The sequence below is a fragment of the Moschus berezovskii genome, chromosome 17 (genome assembly GCF_049115385.1).
Source record: "Moschus berezovskii isolate FMDL1 chromosome 17, NW_MosBer_1.0, whole genome shotgun sequence".
NCBI classification, from domain to species: Eukaryota; Metazoa; Chordata; class Mammalia; order Artiodactyla; family Moschidae; genus Moschus; species Moschus berezovskii.
The window spans coordinates 3,764,959-3,779,694 of NC_142476.1; the positions used below are offsets into that span (position 1 = coordinate 3,764,959).

Consider the following 14,736-nt stretch of genomic DNA (forward strand, 5'->3'; position numbering starts at 1 on the left):
CTCGTTATTTATTACATGGATAAGCAAGCATCTATGTGTGATCTCAAATATTTATATATTTTATATTTTGATAACTGTATTTCAATGTAATGGGTTTTCTTTGGAATCCAATGGATTTTATTTTATACCTTTAAAAACATTTTGAGAAGAGGTCCATAGGCTTTGGCAGACTGCCACAAAGGTCAAGACTCCCTGGTTACACCGTACCTTCTGATGCTTTGATTATTTGTTACATGTCCAGTGTACTGATCTGAGCCAGATGGGAGACAGTGGGAATAGATTGCTGCCTTTAAAGATTTCAGGAAAGGGTCTGATGGTGTGAAATGAGATGCTGCCTACTAGTTGCTGGAAGACAGAAATGTGAGACTGAGTGGGGGCTTCGGAATGTTAGCAAAGTTTCTTGGTACTGGTGTCTGAAATAGAATAAAGGCAGTAGATGGTTTACCCCTGCCTACAGCGCTAGTCTCATTCCTTGTCATTGTGCCCCCAGCCATTTTTGCTGTCTTTCGGTGTCTGGGGGCTCCCTGCACCAGGAAGTCTGTGTATTCTGTTGGCTGTGCTGGACTCCTCTCATCTCTTCACCTCCTTCGTACTGGGTGTCTGCTCCGGTCCTCCAGTCTAGGCCAGGCCTCTCGATACTCCTCGTGTAAACCCGTCCTCGTCGCCTTTGTGTGGTCTTCAGGTGATTCTCTGGTTCAGCACTTGTCATCGCACTAGACTGTAAATCCCCAGTGGCAGGGAAGGCTTGCTTTTGTCGGCTACAGTATCTCCAGTGCCTGACCAACGGCTCATGGTAAGTATTTATTGGTGAAGAATGAATTTTAATTGCAAAATTCATTAAAGGGCTGTGAATACTAGCAGAATGAATTTAGGTCCACTAAAAATAAAGTCAGATGGCCTCCCCCAACTTGTGACACCCCATCTACCCCCAAGTCTCCTCCATACTCCAGTAGTTCTGCATATACCAGTAACTGTGAGGTCTTCAAGCTAGCGCAGTAGAGAGAGGATAGCAAGACTGGCAGGCTGGGGATGGCCTGGGCTCAGATCCTGGCCTTGACGCTTCCTTCCTGGGTGACTTCAGCCTCTCTGCCTGTCTTTCCACCTATAAAATATTGAAAATAATAGTACCTCTGGCATAGAGTGTTTAGGAACACTAATGAGGCAATATAAGTAAAGCACCTAACCCATAATAAGTGGGAGGTTAAAGAAAACGAGCTGAGTGAGCCTGATGGATAATCCAGTCCTGCTGCCAACTTGAGAAGCACTGGATTTAGAAATCAGGGAAGCCGTCCATCACCGTTGAGCCTGGCTCTGAATTCTTCCCCCGCTGTCTTGGTTGGGATATTCATGAGAGCTGCTAAAAAGCAAAACTGAGAGGTAAGGGATTCCTCCTTGCAGCTTGGCTGGACCCCCTTCTGTGTGTCTGTGTCTCCACCTCCTTCATGTGACATCTCCCTGAACTGGAGCACCAAGGCAGATGTGCTGACCTTGCTGCGCTTGAAGAGAGGTGTATAGCTAAAGTTGTGACTGATCTTTTTGCATTCTCAAATTCCTGCTTAACTCTTGCTCCAGAAGATTATAATCAAAGTAGCTCACTCCGGCTTCAGATGAAGTTGTATCATTTGTAACTCGCTTGGCACAGAATTTCACAGAATTCATTAGTGAATATATTCAGTAAATAATATATTCAACTTAATAAATATCAGTTGTGGTTATTTCTCTATTAGAAAATGATGATTTGTCCTAAAAACCCAAGCCTCCTGACTTATTTAACAGTTGCTAAGCATCATGTTCTTAAAGGCTTTCAAGTAATATGCATTGAGAGGTTGAACGAAAGAGCAGATGGGTTCTGCTGTGCTGTGCTAAGTTCTTTGTGAATTGTGTCCGATTCTTTGTGACGCTTTGGACTATAGCCTGCCAGGCTCCTCTGTCCATGGGATTCTTCAGGCATGAATACTGGAGTGGGTTACCATGATCTTCCTGACTCAGGAATGGAGCCACTCTCTGACTGCTTAGTTTCCTCTTTCAGGCCCAACTGGGCTTTGCAGTACTTGACTGCCCTCAGTTCTACATAGTTGCCACTAGAGGGCAGGGGCACTTAAGACAATACCCTAGACCCACCAGTGCCTGGATTACTGGGTAGAGAAGGGGGAATGATTGAAGGAGAAAAATGTTAGAATGACTTGGGGAGGGGGGAGGTGTGGAAAGCAAAACAGTTTTTCTTTATCTCTTGGAGACCAAACGGAAGGAAATGTGAAGCTAGTGGAACTGAAGTTAGATTTAAAGAACTTCCAGAGCACAAAGTTTGCTGTGGAGATTTTATACAGTTGACTTACAAAAACAAAAAACCCTTAGCTACATCTGCCCAAGCAGAATAGATGAAAATGTGGGCTCCTCCAGTCTGAGGCCTATGTGATGCCAGTAGGTCCCCTTAAAGTAACCTTTCTCTGTGTTTGCCTTGATTGACTCCATTCTTTCAAGTGCAATTGTAAAATAACTTTATTGGTTGGGTTAGCCACCACTCATGCTTTTCTTGTAATAAGGATCCTTTATAGAGGCATGATGGTGTCCACATGCAGATGCTTTCTGAAGAGCCCTGTGGCAAGGGGCAGCCTTGCCCCTCACATCAGAGCTTCTTTGTTGAAATGAGCTGGTTTGGCTTTTGTGGATTTGAGGTTCTGGAGCCAAGAACATCGTTCAAGGATCCCCTCTTCTTTCTTCAGGGAACTGCTTCAAAGCATACACAGTATCAGGGAAGCAACGGCATCTGTGCAGGGAGCTCTCCTCAAACAGTCTCTGCCCATGGTTGCCCAGATGGCCCCATCCCAGTGGTACCCCACAAAGCAGGGGTTAGGTCCCCAGGCAGCACTACTTTCAGAAATGGGAAAGATTAATTGCTCTCCAGCCAAGCTATAAAGCAACAGCCAGCTTCAGTAATGAGGGTGGCAAGTCCAGGGCTGGTTGGAGTCTGTCTCTCCAATCAGATTATCGACCTTTCTGCTTACATAAGAGGACAAATTACCTCTCTCATACTTTGAGAACCACATGGCCTCTGCCTTTGAAGATAAAAACCCAAGTAGGGAGCTGCTGGGAATGCAGAGAGTGCTGGGCAAGAATGACACTACCGGGGCTGCCTCCTCAGTTCAGCCAATTCAAGGTGTATTTGCCCCCATTATGGATGCTGATAATAAGCAGCGTCAGGTCGCTTTCCTTTTCTGAAGTCTGACCCACTTTCAAAGAACTGCCCAGTTGCTAAAATATAGCCCCACACATTTAGCTAAGTCTGACGTTGGCTGTCTCCTCCCACATCAAGCCTGGAATATTGTCATCACACTGGTGACCTCTGGTGTAAAGGTGATTCTTGGTGTCCTTCCAAGCTCAGCCACCAATGTGAGTTCGCTGAGCAGTCACTGGGCAGTTGTACATATGCCTTGGCTTCTCCTGCCTCTACCTAAGATGTCTGTGAGGCATGGTTGAGTAGATGAGGTGGACTGAGGAGGCGGCAGTTGGGCAAGAGGTATATCTGAGAAGCAGCAAGTGGGAGCCCAGAGTATCAGCACGACCAGCCCAGCATGCAGGGGAGCAGCCAGGTGCTGCCCTCAGAGTCAGACATGACTTCAAAAGCACAGTTATTCTATTGCTCAGGCAATGGTTCAGGACACCAGATCACTGTGAAGACCTTGAGGGTAATGAGATTTCAGGGACTGGGACTTCAGGGTTTATACCTTCTGCCAACCACTTCTGTCCTGGAAGCGGACATTTTGTGTACCTCAGCAGAAGGCTGCCTGTCCCCTGACTTCACCTGAAACTGCCTACAGGGAAGAAGACTAGAGAGTGAGCCCATGGACCTCTGTCACACGGTCTGTCCCAGACCTTCCAGCAAAAGCCAAACCAAACCATCAAGCCAAATGCAAAGAGGCGTAGGGGCACGGCCCTGCGCCCGGTGGCGCTCAGATCTCGATGAGGCTGGCCAGGCGCAGGCAGAGGGGCGCGTCGGCGGGCATGGCGCTGCGCTTGATCTCGTTGCCGTCCAGGCGCAGCACCTGCAGCTTGGAGAAGTTCATGACGTCCACCACGGTGCAGAAGCTGCTGATGGAGAACTCTGTGGGCACAAGAGGGGCAGGGATGGGGAGAAGCCCAGATCAGGGGACTGGGACCGCAGGAAAGCCCCACGGACTCTGTGAAGCTTCTAAGGGGAGCAGGGAACTTGGCTGGGTGGGGCAGGCGCTTCCCAGGATCGGAATCAAACTTGCACCCGTTCCGGAGCAGAGCCGAGGATAAAGTGAGGTCTCCGCCTGCCTGCATAGCTCCACCTCCTACCCACGCCCCCAACCCCCCAAAACCCTGGAAGGTCCTTCCTGGCGGGCCTTGGTCTTTTCCCCTCTGCGGGCAGCAGGTGGCAGCAGAAGGCAGTCAAAGGGGAACCCTAGCAGCTTTGAAGTTCTCCCTTGATTGCGTTTGAGGAGGAGGGCGTTTCCCAATTGCTTTGAGAAGGAAGACTGGGTAGGTGGAAGGACTTAAATCTTGAATATTTCCTAACAGCTTGCAGATAGAGAAAGTGGAAAGAAATTAAAGAGAGAAAACTTGGACTGAGAAACAAGTGCCTCTGAGTGCAGAGGTTTGAGGGGGTTGTCCCATGTACATTCTGAGTACAAAGGAGTGATCTAGGCCCTGAGGTTTAAGGAGATAGATGAACAGAGCTGCCATGGAGCTCAAAAGTCAAATAATTTCCTTGCCTCCTGCATTTAATATGATTAGTTTACTCTCCATTTTTGTAATCTCAAAAGAAGTTTGAAGATTCTCCCTCAACCCTCCAAGTCCTGTAATCCTAATAGATACAATCGTTCTGTTTGGTTTAAACACAAGTCCTTCAGCTACCACTCACCCAGTTCTCCCTCTGCTTGTTCTCTTGGACAAATCAGCTACCTCTGTCTCTATCCTACTGGGTCAGGAACTTGAAGGATTAAAACAAGAGCTCAGCTAGAACTCCAGCCTTCGGTCATGTCTGACTCTTTGCAACTCCATGGTCTGTAGCCCACCAGGCTCCTCTGTCCATGGGATTCTCCAGGCAAGAATATTGGAGTGGGTTGCCATACCCTCCTCCAGGGGATCTTCTCACCCCAGGGATTGAACCCACATCTTTTACGTCTCCTGTGTTAGCAGGCAGATTCTTTACCACTAGCACCACCAGGGAAGCCCCAAAACTCCAGCAGGGACAGCAAAAGTTACCACCGAAAAGCTGTTGGTGCCCATACAGGCTGCCTTCAATATGGTATGTGAAAGCATCAGAAAGATGGCTCAGGTCCAGAGGGACTTTGGGTGAGGTTATTTGTCAGGACTTGGTAGGCTACATCTTGAGGGCTGTAACACTTAGGCAGACTCAGAGCTTGGCTTGCTTTTGCTTCCACCAGAGGCATTCCTCTGCTTGCCACAGTGGTCCGGAGCTGTGTGTCAGCCTGGAGCTGGGCAGGAGGAGTGGCAGGAAGGCTTTCCTGATTCTCTTCCTGGGGTGACTGTCAAAGGCATTGTGGTTATGGGTATGAAGAGTAAGCTCTACATGAAGAAATTGTTTTTGAAATTAGCATGAGTGATTGTTTTCAGTCTCTATTAAGAACTGACCAAGAGGAGATTGGGTAAGTCTGCAGCCAATTAACATGTGCTACAAATGTAAGACAGAAAAACCAAAGAATAATGAGAAGAATGGGAAATAGCCTTCTTTAGAGAGCACTCGGGGAGGGTCGGGTGGAGACCCAGAGTGCTTTTGGAGGTTCCCTTTCTGGTCCCAGGGAATAGATCAAGTGACGTCCGAATGGACGGGTTGGGGCAGAGTCGAGGCTGAGTCAAGTCTGGGTCTGTGGTATCTGCATTAATCCGGCAGAGTGGGTTTAGCTAGAGAGAAAAACAAAGTGGCCTGGCTGGAATATCACTTCCAGCTGTGTTGGGGGACTGCACTTAGAGGTTCCACAATGGATTCTCTACAGCAGCCTGGGGCCTTCAGACTGTCTGCTGAAGTCCTGGCTCCCAACTGTTCAAGTATAAACATGGGGCATATTTAGGAGCTGCTCAACACTCAGCATAAATAGATTCTATCTACACGTTGAGCACTGTGAGCCCCCGTGTTAGTCCTTTCTAAGTTCATGAGTAGGACAGGGGCTTCTGCTTGGAGATGCTGGAGGACACTTTCCATCCCAGATTAAATTTTGACATAAGTTTTTCCAAATTCCTCCTGGTGTACCAGCCCTGCTCCACTGGATCCCAGAGCTACTGAATAACACTCTGAGCTGTTTCCTGCTGTTGCCAGGCTGGAAAAACTGAGGGAGACACTAGTGGAAGAAAGAAGCAGGGAGGGAGAGAGCCAGGCTTAATTCCCCTGCACTCAGCTCCTGTCTTTTTAGCTCTCTTCTCAAAGGGTTGCTTCCATCCTACCTTCATTACCCACCCCTGCTCTGGGTCCCCTGCAGGGAGACCTCCTTCACATTTGCCCAGATGAGTGGCTGAGCTTGGGGAGCCCACTTTCCTGCTGGTGGTCTGAATCAAAGATGTACTCCTTCCTTTCTCAGCCAGAGAAGCCTGGCTCTCAGTCCTCGGATGTTAAAGGCAGAGGCTATACTACATGATCTGGGTGACCTGAAGAGATTGCTTTTCCTTCTCTGTGCCTCAGTTTTCCCATCTTTGCAGTGCAAAAGATAAAATGAAACTGTATCTGGCAACATCAAAGTGGCAATGAGGGGAAAAGTTTATAATATAGTTACTGTGTGTTGAAAAGCAAGTGCTTTTTCAGTTGTGTGCCAGGTCCTGAACCAAAGCCTTTAATGTACTAATTCACTAATTAAGAAAAATAAGGTGTTGGTGTTTTTTACCCCCAAAAAAGGACTCAGAGGGAGACAACCAGATAGAGGCGCTTTGGCTTAAATTGCGCAAGAAAGGATGTGGGGTAGACATCGAACATTTTTAGGTTTGACTTAGGAAAAACTTTCTTGCAAGACCTCAGAACACTTGACTAATGTGATTTTATCTTTGGCAGAGCTTTTGGAAGAAGTGAACCACCTTATATTTAAAGGACATATGCAGTTCTGCAAGAAGGCAGAGTGACAAGATGCTGTGATGGAGTCTTTTCCACCCCAAGTTTCACTGGTTATACAGTTAGGCAGTAACTTTTGGCTTCTCTCCCATGACAGCTGCTCCTTGCTGTCACATTTTCAAGGTCAAACTCTGACAAAGCACAGCATACTGTATGACATTTCTGTTGTGACACTCCTCCTGGATTCAGAGTGGGTAGCAGGGAAGTAGTGGTGACTTCTGGGTGGGATGATAGACAGCTACAAGTAAATGTCAAAGCTTTTACATCATACAACATATAAGAGATTAGAGAACCTGCCTTGGGAATAGGAAGACCTTCCCCAAAGAAAGAGAGACTTTAAATACAGAACAGTTTGAAGTGTGCATGATGGTGTCTTGCACTTCAAAGGAGAGAACCAGACACCTTTTCAGCTTGCCCACCCCGTGGTCCGCCTCTGGGGCCAGTGCCTGTCTCACTCGGGGGGCTGTCTGGCTTGTTAACATCTTGCCAAATGAGTGATCTGTTCTGTGGGCACAGGGAGAGAGAAGGACCCATGGAGAGGTTGTGGCCTCAGGCCTATCTGTGCTTTGATGCTGCGATGGTGCTGTTTGCTCTCAGCAGGCTCTACTTCAAAGCCCTCTGCCAATGGCCACTAATGAGTCCTTCCTCCCCCCGGGGAGAGAGGTACTTTGCTGCAGAGGAGGAGAAGTTAATGCTGGCTCAGCACCTTCTTGCTGGGCTGAGACATCAGAGGCTCTGGTGCAGTGTAAGCACATTCTGAACACAAGACCCAGAGAGGGACTGAAAGACACCTGGACAGTCCAGTCGGAAATGGAGGCTTTGGTTCTCACAGACAGACAGGCAGTCCGTTGGGCCTTCTGGGGAGTGTTTGGGAAACAGGAGGCCTTGTGCTTGCTCACCACTGCAGGGTTTGGCAGGGGTCAAGCTCGTGTCACCCAGGGAGCCCTCTGTCCTGCCACCAGGGGCTCCTCGTGCTCCAGGAGAGCCAGCCAGAGCAAGTGCCGCATGCAGCTCTGAGAGACTACAAATTCCCGTCCACCAGCTGCATGTTTAAAACACAAGCATCCAAGCATAAGACCAGGCTGATCGGGACGAAACAGAGAGCTTGTCCTCTCTGGAGTTAGTGAGAAAGTACAGATACCGTGGTTTCTTAGCAGCCCACTTTCCTCCTCAACTTAAATGTCCCTGTCTATGAACCACCCCCTCCCAAACCTCTCCAAACTCATTTCTCACAGCTTGACACATGACCCCTTCCTGTTAGACACAGGAATCTCCTAGCTGTCCCCTCAAAGTGACCTGATAAATGACCGGTCTCTGTGGCGATGGCACCTCTACGGATGACTCAGTCCTGTATTCCTCCAGCCCATACCCATTTATCTCTCAGGACCTAAATTTAGACTTACCTCGTCTGAGAATTCTTCTTCCATACCAACCCACTCCCCAGTGACTTTTCCTAACACTGCCACGTAGTCTAAGAGTATGCCACTCTGTACCATTTTGTACGGGGATGTGGCAGGGTTCTTAACTTGCTTCATCAACATTCTTTGGTTCTCCTACTTCTAATTCTTCTGTGTTGCTCCCAGCACTCGGAATCAGATCTTTCCAATGCAACAGACAGCACTCCCCACTCCCCTTTGCCAGCGTCTCACCATTGATCCTATTGCCTTGGAGGTAGAGGTTCTCCAGGTTGGTGCTAACTGGGGGGATCTTCTGCAGCTGGTTGTAGGAGAGGTCGAGCTCAAGGAGGCTGCTGGAATTGAAGGTATTTGAGGCCAGGCCATTGTTGGTGAGGCTGTTGTGAGATAGCCGCACGTACAGCAGCTTGGGTGACCCCCGGAAATAGCTGTCAGGGACTGAGAAGACGTTGTTGTGCTCCAGGTACAGCTGCTCAAGGGCTGAGGGCAGTCCATCAGGTACCTTCCTAAGGTGGTTGTAGCTCAGGTCCAGCAAGATCAGTGATCGGAGGCCTCTCATTGAACTGCCCACTTCCTGGATCTCGTTGTGATGAAGGTACAAAGCTGTGAGGTTCTCCAGCCCCTCTAGCGCATTGTTGGGGACCCTTGAAATCTGGTTGTGGTCAAGATGGAGCTCTCTCAGGGATCGAGGCAGTGGGCTGGGTATCCGGGTCAGGTTGTTGTGGTCCAGATACAGCCTTTCCAGGTGCCTCAGCTTGGAGAAAACCTTCCTGCCCACCTTATCACTGGTGATCTGGTTGCCATGGAGAGCAATCCAGAGCAGCCCAGTGGCGTTGTCGAAGACACCCTCCTGGATGGAAGAGATCTGGTTGTTCTGGAAGTAGACATACTTCATGCGGGAGGGGACGAAGGGCAGGTACTTGAGATTGCGGTTGTCGCAGTACATGGCTGTGGGGAAGTTGGGGGGACAGTCGCACTCCTGGGGGCAGTCTCGGGGCTCTGGTGGGGGTGGAGAGCCATAAGCATAAGCTGGACCTTCTTCTCCCCCGTAAGGGTAAGGCTCATAAGGCTCATAGGGGTAAGGGTCATAGGGGTCGTAGTAGGTGGACTGCTGGTTGCGGAGGAATTGAAACCACCAGTGAGAGTCTTCCTCATACTGGGCCCAGGAGAGGGAGCAGAGCCCTGCCAGCAGCAGGATGGAAGCCCACCGCATTCTGGGTTTCTGCAAGAAGGGAGAGAAAATAGAGGAATCAGGTGTGAAGGAGACTCCAGGGAGTCAGAGAGGCAGAAGAGGTGAGCCTTGGGCTTTGAGCTCTGCAGACCTGACCTTCAGCAGAAAACAGCTCTGAGCAGAGTCCTTGCTCCCACCTTCTCTGGGCCTCTCCCAGCGCTGCCTCTACATGCTGGTCCAGATGAGCCTTGGCTCCCTGGGGGAGCTAGGTGCATTTCCCTCTGCTCACAGAGTCACAGAAACATAGCCTTTGAGATCAGAAGGAGCTTGAATGGAAGGATTGCAGTTTTTTTTTCCAAAGAGCAGGCCCATAGGAGCCTCTAGCAACCAGAAGGTACTGTTAGGGAAGCTAGAAAGCCCACAGCAACTTCCATGGGAGTGAGAGTGGTGGTGGGTTCTATTTAGGCCTGAATTTACATCCAGTCTGAACTCCCCAGGGAATAATGTTTCCCAAGAGTCCAAGGAAAAAACCCTCTGGCTCTTTCCATATCTCTGGGAAACACCCAGGAATGGCTTGAGGTCTCAAAGGGGAAAATCTGAACTACTTGGGAAGTTCTGGTTTTGAGTCTTTGGGGAAGGGTGTGGTCCCCTGCAGCCATCACAAAGCTTGGGCTTATGGCACCAGCATCTGTAACAGTGCCAGAACCTGTAACAGTCTACTGGTGAGGAAACTCCCTGGTTGGCAGTGTGTGGTTATACTTGCAACTTGGCTGGCAAGGGAGATCATACAGATACAGATTCCCTTCAGAGGGGCACTGGCCCGTCAGTGTGGCCCTTGTGTTCTAGAGCGGGTATTGAGAGCGTGAAGTCTTAGTGCCCTGGGCTGTCTTCCTTGGCATCTAGTAAAGTGTTAGTACTTCTCACGCTCCACCGTGGACATTATGCCAGAGCCAGCTGGGGCCAAGAGAGATAACGAGGAACATCAAATAATGGAACAGGAATTGAAGACTCTTGAGTGTGCCCAGGGGAACATGACTTTAGAATGGGATTCTGGCGTCCTGCTCTCCCATCTGAAGCCCCCGGCGATGACCTCTAGGTTACCAGTCTCCGTAGCCGGGCCCCACATTGCCTGGCAGCTCACTGCTCTTGAGCTTGTATGTTAGTGAGACGAGAGAAGGCGAGGCGTGGAGAGAAGTGTGAGTCTGGTGTCCCCTGAGAGGGAGCTGAAGGCGTGGAAGAGGAGGGTGGCCTACCCGGCTGGACATTTTACTCTGGATACCGACTGCCAGAGCACTGCACAGCCCTTACAAGCAACGGGCACCTTCCAGAGGGGCAAGTGTCACCCCTGGGTAGAGAAACTTTAGAACCTTTCTTGGTCTGGGCATAGTCACATATGCTGTTCACGTTGCTATTGGCCCTTGCTGGGGACAAGAGAAAGAAAGGGCTCTAAAAGCCAACATCAAAGCCCATGAGCTGATGAGAAGGCCCCTGGGGGTGACAGTCAGTCTGGTCCCTTTCTGGCCACCGTCTCTCTCAGACCTCTCTGTCCCCTGTGAGCGAATCCCTCGGGCCTGATTCATCCCAGTAGCCTGCAGGCTCCAGGAACGAGGTGCCTTACTCATCTTCAGCAGCCTCAGACAAAGAGCCCACAGTGTTCCTGGGGAGCCTCCCCAGCCACCCACTGCCTGGGCACGCTGGCTGGGCCCTGGCACTGCCCAGGAGAAAACGGATAGAGTGGCCCACTGCCAGTGGCACATTTTTCCATGCTCGGCTCTGGGCAGCTGCAGGACCTGGGTGGCTGTCTGGAGGTTGGCACAGTGAGCCTCTGTCTCCATTTCTCCTTCCAAACTAGGTACTTGGCCGACAAGAGCAGCCCTCCTCTTCAAGCCTTCCAGGGCCCTGCATCCCGCCCACTTGACTCTCTTTCGGTGTCATGACTGCTGAAAGGGGTTGCTGGGGACCTTGTGCCTCTCTTTACCCCTTCCCCATCTCTCAGCAATGTGGCTCCAGGCTTTATACTCTTAAATCCTCTCCACCCCACCCCCAGTGCTAGAGACATTCCTGTGCTCAAAGTTTTGTGAGGTGGAAAGCTTCTAGGATTGGTACTTTCTGAGTTGGGGGGAGCTTACTCAGGAGTTACTCTGTTCTTTCATTTCTCCATTCTAGAGAACCATGTCTCCTTCCTCTCAGAGTCCAGGAGGTCAAGCCAAAAGCTGCTTTGTAACCTGAATTAGGTTCCCATTTCACAGTTCCTTGGACCTGGTCAACTCTCAACACTTCTGTGTGTTTTTTCCCTTTCACCCCAGCAGCGCACACACTACACAAAACCCTCTCCCCTCATATAAGAGCGTTTAGATGCCTCAGCCCCTCTGAAGAGAGTGCAGGACACAGGTCTAGGATGGTGGACTTTCTGAGTAGTAGTGGGGCAGAGCTGGCTTCCCCAGATACCTGGTCCTTCACTTTTTCACACCTGAAAGCTGAAGGTTCCCTAACAGTCAGAAAGGATTGTCCTATGGTGGACAAAGGTGGCATGTGGGAACCCCCTCCTTGGACTCCCTTTCCCTGCTCTGGCATCCTGGACATGGTCCAGACGGGGAAGGAGGAATTGCTCCTTCTGCCCTGGGCCCTGTCCCCTCTCCCCAGCCTCTTTCCTTTGCTCCTTTAATGGAACTACCAGGGACAAAATCTGAAGGAAAATGACAGACTTACCTTGAAGTTGAATCTTTCAGAGAGTGACCACGTCCCTCTGTCTGGCCTCCTTGGTTGGAGAGCGTGTGAGCAGGAGAGGAGTGAGTGTGTCTACTGAGAGTGTACGCGCCTGTGCCAGGCCAGGGCCCGCCCCCAAATTCCTGATCAGATGTCATGAAGAGAGAGGTTGAGGAGCCCAGATCCTGGCTTTCTCAGCGCTGCTGCAGAGGCGGAGCTCACACTCAACCGCTCAGGATTGCTATAAAAACCACCTTCTTTCCACTCACTTATCTTCCCTGAAGCATTGGCAGCTTGGGGTCTCTTTCTGCTGAATGAGTTAGTGGTGTGCTGGAGGTTATTTGTACAGGCCTCTCTTACAAAGGCCTGGATTTCTCATTAAACCCATAGGGCAGATGCAGGGATAGGGAGGGCCAGGATTTGCCAAGAGGCATCTTAACTCTTTCAGCAACCCAGGGTCCCACTGGAGAGTGAGTGCTCACCTTTCTGGGCTCCAGAGTCTTCTGTGGGCAAGTGGTTAGGCTGATGGATGAGGGAGAGGACACAGGGAGGCTGACTCTGGCTCCAGTTCCATCCCTGACCAGTGTAGACATGTCTGGGCTGTAGAATTTCTCTCTCCCCACCGGGATAAAAGGGAAGAAAGGGACTCTCATATTTGTTAGTCACTTACTGTGCTCTAGGGCTTCTTTCATATCTCAGTTGGTAAAGAATCCACCTGCAATGCAGGAGACCCTGGTTCGATCCCTGGGTCGGGAAGATCCCCTGGAGAAGGGAAAGGCTCCCCACTCCAGTGCTCCGGGGCTTCTGTTGTGGCTCAGCTGGTAGAGGATCCACCTGCAATGCGGGAGACCTGGGTTCAGTCCCTGGGTCGGGAAGATCCCCTAGAGAAGGGAAAGGCTACCCACTCCAGTATTCTGGCCTGGAGAATCCTGTGCACTGTATAGTCCACGGGGTTGCAAAGAGTCAGACACGACTGAGTGACTTTCACTTTCACTTTACTGAGCACTAGCAAGAGAGTTCCAGAAAAACATCTATTTCTGCTTCATTGACTATGCCAAAGCCTTTGACTGTGTGGATCACAATAAACTGTGGAACATTCTGAAAGAGATGGGAATACCAGACCACCTGACCTGCCTCTTGAGAAACCTGTATGCAGGTCAGGAAGCAACAGTCAGAACTGGACATGGAACAACAGACTGGTTCCAAACAGGAAAAGGAGTACGTCAAGGTTGTATATTGTCACCCTGCTTATTTAACTTCTATGCAGAGTACATCATGAGAAACACTGGACTGGAAGAAGCACAAGCTGGAATCAAGATTGCCGGGAGAAATATCAATAACCTCAGATATGCAGATGACACCACCCTTATGGCAGAAAGTGAAGAGGAACTCAAAAGCCTCTTGATGAAAGTGAAAGAGGAGAGTGAAAAGTTGGCTTGAAGCTCAACATTCAGAAAACTAAGATCATGGCATCTGGGCCCATCAGTTCATGGGAAATAGATGGGGAAACAGTAGAAACAGTATCAGACTTTATTTTTTTGGGCTCCAAAATCACTGCAGATGCTGATTGCAGCCATGAAATTAAAAGATGCTTACTCCTTGGAAGGAAAGTTATGACCAACCTAGATAGCATATTTAAAAACAGAGACATTACTTTGCCAACAAAGGGCCGTCTAGTCAAGGCTATGGTTTTTCCAGTGGTCATGTGTGGATGTGAGATTTGGACTGTGAAGAAAGCTGATCGCTGAAGAATTGATGCTTTTGAACTGTGGCGCTGGAGAAGACTCCTGAGAGTCCCTTGGACTGCAAGGAGATCCAACCAGTCCATTCTAAAGGAGATCGATCCTGGGTGTTCACTGGAAGGACTGATGCTGAAGCTGAAACTCCAATACATTGGCCACCTCATGCGACGAGTTGACTCACTAGAAAAGACTCTGATGCTGGGAGGGATTGGGGGCAGGAGGAGAAGGGGATGACAGAGAATGAGATGGCTGGACGGCATCACCAACTCGATGGACGTGAGTTTGAGTGAACTCCTGGAGTTGGTGATGGACAGGGAGGCCTGGTGTGCTGTGATTCATGGGGTCGCAGAGAGTCGTACACGACTGAGCGGCTTTCACTTTCACTTTACTGAGCACTAGCACCACGCACACCCACCTAATCTCAGGATGGCCTTCGGGTTAAGAACACTGCCTTGTTGAGTTGCAGTGCGGTCTCTGTGAGTGCTCTGTGTGAGGTTCCTGGCCCAGCGCACAGCTGATGCTCACTCGGTCTGTGGTAGAGAGGACTGCTGTCATACCCATCTTACAGATGTCGAGACGCTGAGCAAGGGAAGGATGAGGTCGTAGAAGCAGGCAGGAACT

The 14,736-nt window shown here is 49.9% G+C and overlaps 1 protein-coding gene across 1 annotated transcript; it reads right to left on the reverse strand.

Moving 5' to 3' along the window:
• Nucleotides 1–2,481: 2,481 nt before the first annotated feature.
• On the reverse strand, nt 2,482–12,511 carry FMOD (fibromodulin). The gene is made up of 3 exons (XM_055420112.2): nt 12,377–12,511; nt 8,731–9,718; nt 2,482–4,102 (listed from the first exon to the last, which is right to left on the reverse strand). The coding sequence occupies exons 2-3, from the start codon at nt 9,707–9,709 to the stop codon at nt 3,951–3,953; spliced, it is 1,131 nt and encodes a 376-aa protein (XP_055276087.1). The 5' UTR covers nt 9,710–9,718; nt 12,377–12,511; the 3' UTR covers nt 2,482–3,950.
• Between the last annotated feature and the right edge of the window lie 2,225 nt (nt 12,512–14,736).